At 48.1% G+C, this 13,937-nt stretch overlaps 2 protein-coding genes across 2 annotated transcripts; one reads left to right on the top strand and one right to left on the bottom strand.

The window, feature by feature from the left end:
- The first annotated feature begins 1,486 nt into the window (after positions 1-1,486).
- On the top strand, positions 1,487-6,167 carry LOC101760205 (leucine-rich repeat receptor-like serine/threonine-protein kinase At1g17230). The gene is made up of 3 exons (XM_004955406.3): positions 1,487-4,731; positions 4,903-5,293; positions 5,637-6,167. Exons 1-2 carry the CDS (start codon positions 1,803-1,805, stop codon positions 5,289-5,291), a joined length of 3,318 nt encoding a protein of 1,105 aa, XP_004955463.1. The 5' UTR covers positions 1,487-1,802; the 3' UTR covers positions 5,292-5,293; positions 5,637-6,167.
- A 471-nt stretch (positions 6,168-6,638) lies between these two features.
- Positions 6,639-13,515, bottom strand: LOC101753193 (transcription factor PCF6). Its single transcript, XM_022824033.1, is given in 3 exon segments — positions 6,639-7,206; positions 12,196-13,370; positions 13,372-13,515. Coding segments are annotated over 2 exon segments (1,281 nt in total). The 3' UTR covers positions 6,639-7,206; positions 12,196-12,233.
- Positions 13,516-13,937: the final 422 nt, after the last annotated feature.

The raw sequence follows: 13,937 nt of genomic DNA, 5'->3' as shown, positions 1-13,937 counted from the left end.
CTTATCATCCAATTAATCAATCATTATATACTTCTTGTTATTGGAAACGATTTTGCACGAGGACTTCTCGGTATTGAGTTATTTTTGTAAAACAGTTATTCTGCATGAGAATCAAACAGCTATCTATGTCAGGCTTGAGATGGCAATTTAAATAGAATTATCAAAAGAGAAAATTTCAGTTTTGAAAATAGTTCAAAGTCACGGTAACACATAGTTAGATCTTATTTGGATAGGCTAGGATTAATGTTTAGAACTAAAGGTTAGATGGCTAAAAATTTCTTTTCAATATTAAAAATTATTCCTGAGATTGAGCTTCATGAGCATGACCGATGCATCATTAATTGGGGATAAATTGGTGGCTCGGAATAACCTGGTGGCTAAAGTAGCTGACTACCAGCTAACTACCAAGAGAGACCGTTTCCATTGGGAGTTACATAATAACGGCATGTTTTTGTTCGGTCTATGTACCAATATATGATGAACTAAGGTATCCCTTTCACCTAAAATTTTATTTGGAAATTGAAAATTCCAGCAGGGTGTAATATTAAAAAAGAATAATCTAGTCAAGAGAAATTGGAAGGGTAGTAAAAAATGTCGCTTTTGTGATAGTAATTAGACAATCAAGCATCTTTTTTTATTGTCATCATGCAAAAGCTATTTGGAGGATTCTTTTATTGCTACCGGGTTGACTCCACCTAGGTCTATAAATCATATGCTACGGAATTGGTTAACAGGCGTAGATAATAAGATAAAAACATTTGATCTTTGTAGGGTTTCTGCTCTTATGTGGGCGATTTGGTGTACTCGAAATGATATAATTTTTGAGAAAAAAAGTTCATCTCTTTTATGCAGGCGGTATTCAGAGGAGCCTTGTTGCAGCGTGAAGACACAAGGGAATCAGTTCGGGTAGCGAGCAAAGCGCTAGAAGTCATCGTTTTGGATATCTTCGCCACGAACGGATGGAGAAGACTAATAGACTTTGCTTATGATTTTTTCCCTTAAGATAAGTGAACTTTTATTTTCATTTCAGTGATCAGCTTTTAAGTTGAATTTGCTGTAAGAATTAAGCAATGTGCGCGTCGCACAGAGGCCGGAAACAATTCCATTTTTTTTAAATGACCGATGCATCATGTACTATCCCTCGAGACAAAAAAAGGTCCGAAATGGCACCACAAAGCGCTGCCGCGACGCCGCTTTTTTCCTACCTCGATCACGGAAAAAAGAGGTGGCTTTCGGCGACGAGTCGTAGCCCACACGGCCACACGGACGCACGTACGCGCCCGCCGTATACTCCCCTTCCCTTGCCACCTCTCTCTACGCGTCGACACGTACGGCCAGAGCCCACCACTCGTGTCCCTGGCAGTGGGCCCGGCCACCCCTCCCGCTCGACGAAACGCCGGCCACCGCCAGCGGTCAATGCCGTTGACCCCCGGCGCCTGTGCGCCACAGTGCTCTGCTCGCCCTCCCCTTAAAGCTCCGATCCCTTCTCCTCCCTGCCGCCCCCCACAGTGCCAGCCACCCACTCACCCGCGGCCACCACCACCACCACCACCACCACCCTGTTGCGCCACCAGTGTCACCCACCTCCCTGCGCATGGCGCGCTGGCCCCTCGATCCGGTGGTGTCTTCCTAGTGGCTACTGGGTGTGGCAGTGTGGGGGACGGATTCCTCGACCGCGGGCTGCCCGCCGCTCTGCCCATGGCACTCTGCTCCTGCCCCTCCTCGTCCTAGTGCGCGCCTCGCTGTGCTGCCGCTCGGGGTCCGGGGAAGTACTCTCGCCGCGGCGGCTTCGCACGACGGCAATGGCGCCTCCCGTGGCGCGGTTCTCGCTGCTCCCGGCGGTGGTCCTCTTCTTATTAGCCGTCCTTGAACCGGCGGGGGCGGGACCCGAGGCGGCGGCGCTGCTGGAGTTCAAGCGCGCGCTGGTGGACGTAGACGGGCGCCTCTCCGGCTGGAACGCCGCCGCCGCCGCGAGCGCGTGCGAGTGGGCCGGCATTGCCTGCTCCGCGGGCGGCGAGGTCACGGGCGTCACGCTCCACGGCCTCAACCTCCACGGCGAGCTCTCCGCGGCCGTCTGCGCGCTGCCCCGCCTCGCCGTCCTCAACGTCTCCAAGAACGCGCTCGGGGGCGCCATCCCGCCCGGGCTCGCCGCCTGCGCCGCGCTCGAGGTGCTCGACCTCAGCACCAACGCGCTCCGCGGCGGCGTCCCACCGGAGCTCTGCGCGCTGCGGGGCCTCCGCCGCCTCTTCCTCAGCGAGAACTTCCTCTCCGGCGAGATCCCGCCCGCCGTCGGCGGCCTCGCCGCGCTCGAGGAGCTCGAAATCTACAGCAACAACCTCACCGGCAGGATCCCGGCCTCCATCCGCGCGCTGCGGCGGCTCCGGGTCATCCGCGCGGGGCTCAACGACATCTCCGGTCCCATCCCCGTCGAGCTCACCGAGTGCGCCAGCCTCGAGGTGCTCGGCCTCGCGCAGAACAACCTCGCCGGGGAGCTGCCCAGGGAGCTCTCCCGCCTCAAGAACCTCACCACATTGATCCTCTGGCAGAACGCCTTCTCCGGCGAGGTCCCGCCGGAGCTCGGCAACTGCACCAACCTCCAGATGCTCGCACTCAACGACAACGCCTTCACCGGCGGCGTGCCCAGGGAGCTCGCCGCGCTGCCGTCGCTCTTGAAGCTCTACATTTACCGGAACCAGCTCGACGGCACAATCCCGCCGGAGCTGGGAAACCTGCAGAGCGTACTGGAGATTGACCTCTCGGAGAACAAGCTCACCGGCATCATCCCGGGTGAGCTCGGCCGGATACCCACGCTCCGGCTGCTCTACCTCTTCGAGAACCGTCTGCAAGGTAGCATCCCGCCGGAGCTCGGCCAGCTGAGCAGCATAAGAAAGATTGACTTGTCCATCAACAACCTCACCGGTGTAATTCCGACGGCGTTTCAGAACCTGAGCAGCTTGGAGTACTTGGAACTCTTCGATAACCAGCTCCACGGCGACATCCCTCCATTACTGGGAGCCAACAGCAACCTCTCGGTGCTCGATTTGTCCGACAACCAGCTGACCGGTAGCATCCCTCCTCACCTCTGCAAGTACCAGAAGCTCATGTTCTTGAGCCTCGGATCGAACCGCTTCATCGGCAACATCCCTCCAGGATTGAAGGCTTGCAGAACTCTGACACAGCTCCGGTTGGGGGGCAACATGCTGACAGGGAGCCTCCCGGTTGAGCTGTCGCTGCTGCAGAACCTGACGTCTCTTGAAATGAACCAGAACCGGTTCTCTGGGCCAATACCACCTGAGATCGGCAAGTTCAGGAGCATAGAGAGGCTGATTTTGTCCAACAATCACTTTGTCGGACAGCTCCCTGCTGCCATTGGCAACCTGACGGAGCTTGTTGCCTTCAACATTTCATTGAACCAGCTCAGCGGACCAATTCCTCGGGAGCTAGCGCAGTGTAAAAAGCTACAAAGGCTTGATCTCAGTAGAAACTCCCTCACTGGAGCGATTCCTCAGGAAATTGGTGGGCTGGTGAACCTGGAGCTGCTCAAGCTGTCTGACAACAGTCTGAATGGATCCATTCCAAGCAGTTTTGGAGGCCTTTCACGGCTCATAGCACTGGAGATGGGAGGCAACCGTCTGTCTGGTCAGGTCCCGGTTGAGCTTGGTGAGCTCACTGCCCTTCAGATTGCCCTAAATGTCAGTCACAATATGTTGTCTGGTGAGATCCCGATGCAGCTAGGGAACTTGCACATGCTGCAGTACCTGTACTTGGACAACAATGAGCTTGAAGGTCGAGTTCCTTCCTCATTCAGTGAGCTTTCAAGCCTGCTGGAGTGCAACCTGTCTTACAATAATCTTTTTGGGCCGCTTCCCAGCACCCCACTGTTCGAGCACTTGGACAGCAGCAACTTCCTTGGGAACAATGGCCTTTGTGGCATCAAAGGGAAAGCATGTCCAGCTTCATCAGCGTCATCCTATTCAAGCAAGGAAGCAGCAGCACAGAAGAAGCGCTTTCTCAGGGAGAAGATTATCAGCATTGCCTCCATTGTCATTGCTTTGGTTTCACTGGTGCTAATCGCAGTTGTTTGCTGGGCCTTTAGAGCCAAGATACCGGAGCTTGTATCAAGTGATGAGCGCAAGACGGGCTTCTCCGGTCCTCACTACTGCATGAAGGAACGGGTGACTTACCAGGAGCTTATGAAAGCAACCGAGGACTTTTCAGAGAGTGCTGTGATTGGAAGAGGTGCCTGTGGTACAGTCTACAAGGCTGTCATGCCTGATGGCCGGAAAATCGCTGTGAAGAGGCTGAAGTCTCAAGGAGAAGGTTCCAACATCGACAGAAGCTTCCGAGCTGAGATAACAACGCTTGGAAATGTCAGGCACCGCAACATTGTCAAGCTGTATGGCTTCTGCTCTCACCAGGACTCCAATCTTATCCTGTATGAGTACATGGAGAATGGTAGCCTTGGAGAGTTGCTTCATGGCAGCAAGGATGCCTATCTCCTGGACTGGGACACCCGGTACCGGATCGCTCTTGGGGCTGCTGAAGGCCTGCGGTATCTTCACAGCGATTGCAAGCCGCAGGTGATTCACCGTGATATCAAATCTAATAACATTCTGCTTGATGCGATGATGGAGGCTCATGTGGGGGACTTTGGCCTGGCCAAACTTATTGACATTTCCAATTCCAGAACAATGTCTGCTGTTGCTGGTTCATATGGGTACATTGCGCCAGGTTAGAAATGTTACTGAACTACTGTGAGTCAGGAGTTGCATAGATTTCATATACCTTGCACTATGCACATGTGGTAGTTTACCAAGCTGTTCTTTCCAGCAATAGGCTATCAAGCTCAGTTTATTAAGAAATGTGTATGGCTTTTAATGATGTGCTTTTTATCCTTTGCAGAGTATGCCTTCACCATGAAGGTCACTGAGAAGTGTGATATTTATAGTTTCGGGGTAGTTTTGTTGGAACTACTGACCGGGCAGTCTCCAATTCAACCTCTTGAGAAAGGAGGAGATCTTGTGAATTTGGTGAGGCGGATGATGAACAAAATGACACCGAGTAGGGAAATGTTTGACAGCAGACTGGACCTGAGCTCAAGGAGAGTTGTGGAAGAGATGTCTCTGGTGCTAAAAATTGCATTGTTCTGCACCAACGAGTCACCATTTGACAGGCCCAGCATGAGAGAAGTCATATCCATGCTAATGGATGCTAGAGCATCCTCATATGACTCATTTTCCTCGCCAGCATCTGAGGCACCTATAGAAGATGGCTCTTCCCCAAAAGTTTAGAGGTGAGATCAAGTAACATTTTTTCTGTTGTTAAAAGAGTTCCGATTTCTGAACAACCTTTTGCCTTTAGCATTGCCCATGCTTAGTTTCATATTCGAATTAGTCTCTGTGTTATAGCTAGTACATAGTTAAAGAACCAATGTCCTGTCAGTTTATACTACTGAATAGCTAGTGTTGACCAGTTTCTAATTTGAGATGGGATAGCAGTTAGAACTACAAAATATTATGAACCATCGCCCATTTTTAAGCCAGTAATAAATCAGAAAAGAAGAGTAATGTTATTTTAATTCCCTACAATCTTACAAAATCAGTGCTATCAAGTTAATCTTTTTCCTTGTTTGGCAGGCTATTATCATCATTCTATTTCCCCAATCATGCACCAAGGGAGTATCCACAGGTTAACTGAGTTCATCGCTGAAGACCATCTAGTCTGCACTATTGAACTCCAAGAAGTTGTTGGCTATAACCTGACTTCTAGGAAAAGAGATCGTCTTTCTGACCAAGACTAAACACCAGTTGAAGGCTAGAAACATTTGGAGTGAAATTGATCACTCCTAACCTCAGCTAGTGCTCTTTCAATGGAGGCAGACACCACCTTGAGTGTTCCTTTTCTGAAACGCTCAACTAGGCAGATAGGTTTCATTTCAGCAGAACATACAGATTCAATTATCATTAGCTTGACATTGTAATTTGTACATACTACGTAGACCATTGTGCGGCTACAATAAATGATAACAGGTTAATCTCTGGATTAGTTATTATTTCTTTGACTTATTACTAACTGTAACACGATAAAAGTGAATTACCATGTATGAACAAGCCTGCAACTGCAGCCTTCTCTGTGCCAAAAAGTGGATGCCTTGACCATCCTTTTCAGCTCCTGTTGGGTTTGACTTGGTGTCCTGCAACCTGCAAGCATGTCATCAAAGGCACACAGAATTAGGTACTCCAGCAGGCTCTTCAGTTCTTGATAAAAAGTGTGCTGATCCAGTGACCCGTGCTGCCACGGCTTTGATGGCAGGTTGGAATGCACCACCTGCTTTATCTGACTCCAAGCAACAGCAAACCACACCTAACATAATACTGTCGACTGAAAATTCCATGACTTCAATAGCTTTGAGGCTGACATGTCAAGGACATGTCTAAACTTCATTCATCAAATTCTGGCGAGAAAGAACTAACTAATTCAGAATTTGCATCTATGTTTCACAAGCTGCTCAAACTGAATTGCAAGGCAGACTGCACTCTGCAGTGCTGGCCTGCTTGTACATCACAATATTCAGAATTCAGTCAGTTCAGCACATGGGCCACCTTCAGCATGTAACCAGCATAGATTGACCAAACACAGACATCCAATACTAGCTTCTCATAAATCAGGGAGCAATACGAAATAATCACTGCAAAAAAAAAAAAGAAAATTAAATTTACATCTCAGACTCTCATTAGAGCATTGTATTCAGCACACAACAGGGGAACAGACTTTGACCACAGATGACTTCATCTGATGGATCAAATCATGAATCCTCTCACTTCTCTCGCACAACACACAACCAGAGAACCATAAAAATGGCCCAGATAACTGATCCCTGGAACTTGAAAGTGCCAATCAAGAGCCGAATCCATCCATTGGGAGAGTTTAGAATGGAAAGGATTACAATGCTTTCTGACAGGGCACTCCAGCAAGTCATTCTCCGAAAAATCTCACCTCCACAAAATGAATACAACAGCAGGCGGGTAAAAAATGCGGATGGTTGTCAGAGTAACAACGACGAGGTTCTCCAGTGATGACCAGGGTAGATGTCTGAAGGATGATCTGCTTCCAAGAATGTCAGGAATCATCCCAAAAGCGCTAGCCGCTTCAAGCAATGGATGGTGCTTGTGGGGACAGGTTGCAATTATTTGATGTCTTCACATCCTGTAAAGTGTCAAGAATTATGGTTTCTGTCAGATAAAATAGGAAAACATGTGTAGTCTGCATTGTTTCTCTTTGTATGATGAACGGACCAAGACTATACAATTATTATTATCATCAACAAACAATACATTATGTTGTGTTCTTCCTCATCTGCCACTCAAACTAGTCTGGAAGGCTGACAAACAGAATATGCTGAGCTATGACACTTCATTTATACGACTTTGCTTTTTAACTGAAAACAGGTACTATGCTCAGCCACTTCAGAACTAATTTTCACGTAGCACTTTTTGTTCATTCCACTAGGTTGACCACTTAACCGTATTCAGTGATAAGCTAAAACTTGAGGTAAACAAGCCTATATGTAGGATATTAAATTATTTAAAGTGCTTAGCTTTGCATCATAAAGTCTCCACTTTGAGAGCTTTCCAGAAATAAGATGGGGCAACTAAATTCAGCGATACCTTGGGGATAGCATACTTTAGGATCTATATAGTTTCATTAAAAAGCATAAGATACAAAGGTTCTGCTATTATAAAGATTAATTGAACAACCTATTCGTGGTAGCATAGCTAATAGCAATACCCTTTATTTAGTTTCTCGATTAAATATCTTTACAGGAGTAGTAAATAATCAGCACATAATGGAAAACAACAACTATAAAACATAGTTCTTCCATCAAATATAAAAAATATATATTCCTGACAATGACATCCTCTATCGTATCAGAAATTAGGAAAACTGATTATGTTATATGACTATTGACTATAATTTTATCAATGCAAACCCTACACATAATAAGACTCAAGAAATGCATTATTAATTATTCAGTTTTTATAAATCACCCCAAAAGAGAGCTTAGAAAAGTATTAATGCGACTATAATACTACCTACAGGTAGCTGTTAGAGTGTTAGGTACAACAGGAAGCAATAGTGTGCAACAGCACTTTCCATTTGCTGGTATATGATCTGTTATTTTCTTCTCAGACAGAAGATTGTCCTTGTTTCTTACATTGAGAAATAATGGAGGTGCTATCTAGTTTAGCAAAACTAGAGCCATTTTGAAACAATCATTTTATAACTACTATTATGTTCTATAAGCACATGCTAGCTAAAAACAATAATTCTATTGAGCACCTATTTAATTAAAACTAGAAGTCATGGTTAACATGAAAAAAAAGGCATTACATGTTGTGAAAGATCTTCGGATTACAATATCACTGTTTATTCATAATTTTAAAGTTTCATAACTGAATAATAGCACTTGTAGTTCAACATGAAGTTACTTGATGGTAATCAAGTCTTAACAATAGTGCAAGAAGATCATGGTGAACAGTTCATCCCTCAAGGGATACAGATGCCTTGTTTTATTTGAACAATGTTACAAAAAGCTGGATGCTTTGGCTTAAGATGCCACCCTCCAACCTAGTGTCTTATCATCACCTAGCCTGATTAATTGGTGATTAGGTGCTAGGAACGCCATGGAACCACCCCACAGCCTGCCTAGTACCTAGCATCCGAAGCACTGATTAGAACTCAGGGTTATGAACTATGATGATTTGTTGATCCATGCATATATGACATTTTCTTGACCAAATACGTCATAGTTAAATATCCTGAGACAAGACTAAGACAACAATATCTTATTTTTCAGGACATCAATAAATGTATAAGGATAGTTTTCCTATAATGCATGTCTTATTTGTGCAGTTATATACTACTCTTGATTATTTTCCATTAGAAAGAACTTGACATCCTTACTTCCACCAGTTGTTTCAACAGTCAACCAGAAATTCAGACTCTCCTGCTGGTTTGAGAAACCAGAAATTCAGATAAATCGTGTGTACCTTGTGTTCCACTATTAGTGACTCAGCCAACAACTTCTAACCTTAGACTATTAGATGAAGCTTCAATAGAAACGTACCAAAAATGACCAGATGAGAAACAAAACACTTCACTTGGGTGTACCATATACTGTATTCTTTACCAAATACTAAGTCTATGTGCTTCTTACTCTGTAATTTTGGCATGGGCACGTTATGCCTTTCAAGTTTCAACCAGATTGAAAGGTTCTAGCTCTGTTCTCAGGTGAAGTTTGAATGCTTTTAGTAAATAAGCGAAATCCATGATGTAACAGAAGATGATGATTGCCATTTTAAAGATGCTAAGGTGGGGAAAAGAGAATGTACTGTAGACTCTCAAATAATAGCATACATTTTTTACGGTAAATATAACATTATATATTTGAAATACCCTTTCCCATGAGCAAAAGGTAACATAACAATTTGAACTGTGTTGATGTTTATCTTCTGTATGAAGCCATGTTACAATTAAAGGGAATGAGATGGAGGAGACAAACTTTAAATCCTACCTTAGCTTAAAACATGTGGATGTGACAATGCAATGGGTAAGGCAATAATTGCATTCTACATGCTAGGCTTAGGATGACAATACGCAGAAGTTGAGCTCTCAGGTATTGTTGACAGCATCAATAGTTTAAGGTATATGGCATTAAGGAGATTTAGAGGTTGACCCTTGCAATCGCACAGTTAAATGGGTAGATTAAACAAAAGCAAGCAGCTTAATTGATTGAAATGCTTGATTTTTATTGTTCTAAGAAGTACAGCACAAACACCAAACACACTATCAGATACTGCCCAAATCTTCTAGTCTTCTGAAGAAGAACAGCATGAGGGAAGGACCATGTCAACTATGCTATCACCTCTGTCTGAACCTTGCAAAAGTCCTTATGAAAAGGATTTTAGCCTACATGACAATGACAGATGGGTGTTTATATTATTTCAAAGACAAGGATAGAGTAGTGGAATTGCAGGGGTAAAGATTTGTTAGAGAAATAAAGACAAGATACCAAGAACAGTTTCAGGGTTATATTCCCAATGTTACAGAGTTTCATTGAGTTTGTCCTAATCTATGTGCTTTTCACTCCCAGACAAGTGTGGGCATTGCTGCTCCAACATCTGAACATCGCTGCTGCAGCTCCCACAGCAACATCTCGCCTCCTGGGATGTTGGGGAGCACAATCAGAAGTGTGCCAAACGAAATGAGGAAAAGGTCTAAATTATCTTATCATACTTGTGACATTGGAGGTCTGGAAGCATAGAAATGATTGTGTCTTTGAGGGAAGGTCGCCAAATGTTAGTAATCTCCTCCGGACGGTGGCGGATGAGTGTAGTTTTTGGTGTGTGGCTCCAGGAACTCCTAGCAAGGTCGTTGACTGTGGCGGCTTAAGCCCCGAGGATCCCCGGGTCATGTCTTGTTACGAGGATGTGGCGAGTCTGTAACTTTGCCTTCTTACTGTGTGCATGTCTTGTTACGAGGATGTGGCGAGTCTGTAACTTTGCCTTCTTACTGTGTGCATGTCTTGTTACGAGGATGTGGCGAGTCTGTAACTTTGCCTTCTTACTGTGTGCGTGTGTGGGTTTCAACCTCGACCTGGGTATATCCGGGATCGTTGTACTATCTTTTCTACCTTAATGATATGACACGCAGCTCTCCTGCGTAGTTCGAGAAAAAAAAAAGATAGCCTGATAACATGGTCACAATATGTATTTCAAGTTTCAACCAGATCAAAAAGATTCTAACTCTGTTCTTTGTTGAAGTTTAGTAAATAAGTGAAGTCCAAGATGTGACAGAAGATGGCTATGCCATTTTACAGATGCTAAGAAAAAAGAGACAAATGTACTGCAGGGTCTCAAAAGATAGCATACCCCTTGTTATACCGGAGATATAAAATTCTATATTTGAAATACCTTTTTCCCACATGCAAAAAGTAACATAGCTATTTGAACTGCATTGATGTTTATCTTCTTTAAGAAGCCATATTACAATTAATGGCTAAGGCAATAATAGAATTCTACATGCTAGGCATAGGATGACAATATGCAGAAGTTGAGCTCTCAGGTATAGTTGACAGTATCAACAGTTAAGATACATCGAGATTTTAAGGTAAATGGGTAGTTTTAAACAAAAAGAAGCAGCTTAATTGACTGAAATGCTCGATCTTTCTGTTCTAAGAAGTACAGCCCAAAACCAAACACACTTATCAGATGTTGCGCAGATGTTCTAGTCTTCCTGAAGAGGAAGAACATGGACAAGGGCCAGGTCAACTATGCCATCACCTCTATCAAAAATTGCAGTAGTCCTTATCAAAATGACTCTAGCCTATATGCAATGATTGCTGAGTATTTATATTGTTTCAAAGACATTTCAGGATAGAGTTAAGCAATTGCAGGGGTAGCAAATTTAACAACTTTAAGATTTCTTAAATACGCAGCTTTGTCAGAGATACAGACAAAACACCAAGCACAGTATCAGGATTAAGTTCCAAATGTTACAGATTTTCAACCATAGAATTTGTTTTGGCTAAGAATACATGCACATTCACCTCTTGTCACAATTTACAGTAGGTGCTGACAAAAAATGCTCAACTATGCCACTAGCTGTATTTGAACCAAGTAAAAGTCCATTTGGAAATGTGTTTAGATAATACAGCAATACTAGGTGGGTATTTATGTTTATACAGTGTCTCCTGTTCATGCATTTGATCCTAGTGCAGCACTACAGCAGATCCTTTTCATGCAATACTACCGCAACGTAGCCTGGGCTTACTACAAATTAAGGCATTAAAAATCCAGTGCCGGGCGAGCAGAAACCATGTGATTGGCCTGTCTCCTATGAAATAGCTGATGGGTGGAACAGAACACCAAACCAGATCCAGTGAGTCGTGAATCGACACCTGTTCTAATTTGTAAAGTTGAGCGGAATGCACCCCCTAAAGCCTTGACACTCGTCAATTGCCAAGAACCACGTCAGGGTTTTATGGGATTTGGGGACACACGGCCACCTCGAGAGGCACCAAAAGGGGGAGATAATCATATCAAATTGGCAAATGGCAAGCACCGTAACCTTAAATTAAGGCCCCCAAACACAAGCATCCAAAAAGCAAACGAAGCTCGAGAGTTCATGGCTTACCATCCGGAAAGCACTGCGCGGCATTGGGCAGCTGTCAATCAGTTCTTGCCCTTCTCCTTCATGTCTGCGTGCTGGAACCCGTTCCAGAGCTGGAACGCGGCGAACTGGCTCTCCGCCGTGGCGGGCGTGGTCACCGCGGCGGCCGGGCTGAACAGGAAGGGTATGTTGGGAGCGTCCAGTGGAGTAGACAGCCTCTGGAGCTGGTGGTGCTGGTGGTGGTGGCCGGAGATGTGCGGCTGCGAATTGGACTGAAGGGTCCCCCTACTGTTGACACCCACAAGACCCGAGGACATGGAGAAGTTGAGGTTGTAGTCGCCGGCGGGACCCGAGGCCGGCGCGGCGTGGACGGGCATGTAGTGGTCCTGCAAGAACGAGAACTGCGTCATCTCCGCGTGCGGCTCGCCGCCGCCAGAGGCGACGGTGACGGCGCCGCTCGCCAAGCCGAAGTGCTGCGCCGGGGCCATGGCGATCGGCGCAATGTTGGCGAGATGGGGAGCCGGGGAGGCGAAGGAGTGCGCAATCGCGTGTCCGGCGGCCTTCCGGGGCTGCGCGAACCCGATGTAGTCGGCGATCGCGGGGGCAGCCATTGGCTGCCAGGGGGGCGACTGCTGCTGCTTGTGGTCGGCGGGGGCGGAGCCGGCGGCCGCCGTGGCCGCGGCCATCCCCGTGAGCAGTTCGGTGAAGGAGGCCGCCTGCGCCGAGGAGGTGGTGGGCGCGGCGCGCCTCCCCGTGGTGGCGGCGTCGTCGGCGGCGGGGTCCTTGTCCTTGTCCCTGGCGGCGGCGCTCCGCTCCCTGGCGCGCTCCCTTGCCTTGACCCGGCTCTCGGAGCGGGAGAGCGAGAGGACGGAGCCCTTGCTTGTCTCGGACGTGCTGCTGCATCCCGATCTCGTGAGTTGCTGCTGCTGGTGCTGGTGGTGGTCGGCGTCCGGCGGCGCGTCCGCATCCGCATCCGGCGGGGTGCGGTGGTGCTGGTCCTTGGCCGCGGCGGAGGCCGGGTGGGCGGGGAACCCCGCGGCGGCGTCGAGCGAGGGCAGCTTGTCGATGGCGGCGGCGGCGGCCTTGATGAGCCACTCGATGGCCTTGCTGGGCTGGTCGTACCCCAGGCGGTCCTGGAGGTCGTAGAACTGGATGGCGGTGGCGACGGAGAGGCGGACGCGGCGGTCCCGGATGCCCTTGGGCCGTGTAGACCTTGCTGTGGCGGTCCTTGCCGCTCGAGGCTCACAAGACGCTGTAGATACGCAAGGCCGGGTGATGCTGCTGCAGCACCCACAGGGACACGCCACCGCGAGAACGGGGGCGCCGCCGCCCGGCGCTTGGCATCCGGCTCCGTGCCGGGGTCCGCAGCCTTCACCCGGCCCCGCTTGCTGCCCCGCCCCTCCCCGCCGCCGGCAACGACGGCCTCCATCCCGGCGCTGCAGCAGCCCCCGCAGCGGCTGCCCCTACCATGCCCCGGCCGGCGCGCCCCGCATTGGCCCCACCTCGCTCGCGCACGCTACGCTCCCGCCCGTTCACCCCCCGCGGTGGTGGGGTGGCAATTCCGCGGCCCGCGCGGGCGGATTGCAGCGGAGCTCGCTCCCGCGGTGGCGGCTAGCGAGTGGCAATGAGCTTGAGAGCGAGTGGGGTAGGCAAGCGATCGGCGCGCGGCAGTGGGGGCGCTGCGCGGCGCGTCGTCTTGTCAGATCTGGCGCGCGGCGACGGTGGCAGCTGGCGGGCGAGCGGCGATCGGTGGCGGCGCGTGGTTC

Source organism: Setaria italica, chromosome II (assembly GCF_000263155.2).
Source record: "Setaria italica strain Yugu1 chromosome II, Setaria_italica_v2.0, whole genome shotgun sequence".
NCBI classification, from domain to species: Eukaryota; Viridiplantae; Streptophyta; class Magnoliopsida; order Poales; family Poaceae; genus Setaria; species Setaria italica.
The sequence above is the reverse complement of the archived record's forward strand: the minus strand, read 5'-3'. Positions and strand labels throughout refer to the sequence as shown.

What these genes read in the sequence shown, in the direction of transcription:
- LOC101760205 (XM_004955406.3), top strand. Translation starts at nt 1,803, where the DNA reads ATGGCGCCTCCCGTGGCGCGGTTCTCGCTGCTCCCGGCGGTGGTCCTC. An exon ending in ATATGGGTACATTGCGCCAG is followed by an intron (nt 4,732 to 4,902) that starts GTTAGAAATGTT and finishes TATCCTTTGCAG; the next exon opens with AGTATGCCTTCACCATGAAG.